Consider the following 1,374-nt stretch of genomic DNA (forward strand, 5'->3'; position numbering starts at 1 on the left):
CCATAATATTGGCGAAGATGCCCGCGCATCCTCGTGTGCCTTCTGCGTCCACGTCCTGCAGACCAAGCAGCTTGCGTCTCGTCGACAAATTAATTGGCGAACGCCTCGGCATCCTCTGACGAAGGACGCTCCCGGTTCCCGTCGGAAAGATCAAACCACTCAAACTCCTTATTATCCACATAAACCCGGCAGGCGCCATCGTCGCCAGGACTGAACTCGTTTCGTGTTGCCAGGAGGTCGTGATCCTTTTCGAGCTCGCATTTTCTCACTTCGTCGGTATTGAGACGCTCAATATCACTAACGTGGAGCAGACCGCTGAAGTAACCTTCGCAATCTTTGGAAAACTCCTCAATGGTGCTGACTAGGTTCTGCCCCAGTTTTTCAGCGTGTATAGTCGGCGGGCGGTGGTTAGGGAGCGGGCGGCGTTGCTTTCCGACGGCGGACGGATAGGCTGGCTTTGTTGGAAGTGCGTTAGGTTGTACCGCACTCGTCGTTCCGTTGGCACCGTTTGCCAACAAGGTGGTTGAGGGTGAAGACGGGTGGTTGTTGACGCTGTCAGCTTGCGCAGTAGGATCGTTGCCCGTCGCCGCTGATGACGCTGTCTCTGCACTTGCGGGCTGCAGTGGCAAGGGGAGAGGATCTGTATCGGCAGTGCGAAAACTGCGGCCAGAGTTTGTGTCCTTGGCCGTAGATGACACTGGCAGCAAGGCGTCGGGGTTAGTGCCGAAGGGTTGAGGCTCGTTGGCCAAGGGATTGGTTCGCGTGGAGCGGCGCAAAGGCGCAGATTTTTGGTCTGTAGGGTGGTTAGCATTTATTTGACCACCTGCTAGTGTTGTTAATGCGACTTACAAGTGCTGACTGTGAATTGTTGTTGTTGTTTAAGTTCCTTGTTTTCGGCAAGCAACTGATGGAACTTGGCCCGCAGCTCAGCGGTTTCACGCATGAGGGCTTCGACTTTTTGCGCCTCCTCCTTGCGCGCCTCCTCCTCTTTGCGCGCCTTCTCAGCCTGCGCCTAGATCGAATCTAGGTTGGGTGGCTGCTGACCCCATTCCTTCCAAAGTTCGCTGACGATTTGCCGGTCGAGACTGTAGATGAGCCTCTTTAGCAGCGCCTCCGGCGGTTCATCCTTCGGGGGAACGGGGCCAGCGCCGGGCCCGGCGTTGTCGGTGCGTTTGAGGGGTTTCGCGGTTGAACGAACATCAGCGGGGAGACGATCAAGATATTTGCGAGGAATGCGGACGGTGCAGTATTCATCGTCGTCGGACTCGGTGGGCATGGCGTCGGTGGCAGGTTGACTGATGTTAGGTTATCCTGTCGTTTCATGATTTGGTGGTTGGCAGGATGATGCGCGTGTGGGGGTGTGTTTGGGAGTTG

At 56.1% G+C, this 1,374-nt stretch overlaps 1 protein-coding gene across 1 annotated transcript; it reads right to left on the minus strand.

Annotated features, from left to right (window-relative positions):
• Nucleotide 1: 1 nt before the first annotated feature.
• On the minus strand, nt 2-1,374 carry GGTG_14388 (hypothetical protein). The gene is made up of 2 exons (XM_009232315.1): nt 850-1,374; nt 2-793 (listed from the first exon to the last, which is right to left on the minus strand). Exons 1-2 carry the CDS (start codon nt 941-943, stop codon nt 90-92), a joined length of 798 nt encoding a protein of 265 aa, XP_009230579.1. The 5' UTR covers nt 944-1,374; the 3' UTR covers nt 2-89.

This window comes from Gaeumannomyces tritici (genome assembly GCF_000145635.1).
Source record: "Gaeumannomyces tritici R3-111a-1 unplaced genomic scaffold supercont2.349, whole genome shotgun sequence".
In the NCBI taxonomy this organism is placed as follows: domain Eukaryota; kingdom Fungi; phylum Ascomycota; class Sordariomycetes; order Magnaporthales; family Magnaporthaceae; genus Gaeumannomyces; species Gaeumannomyces tritici.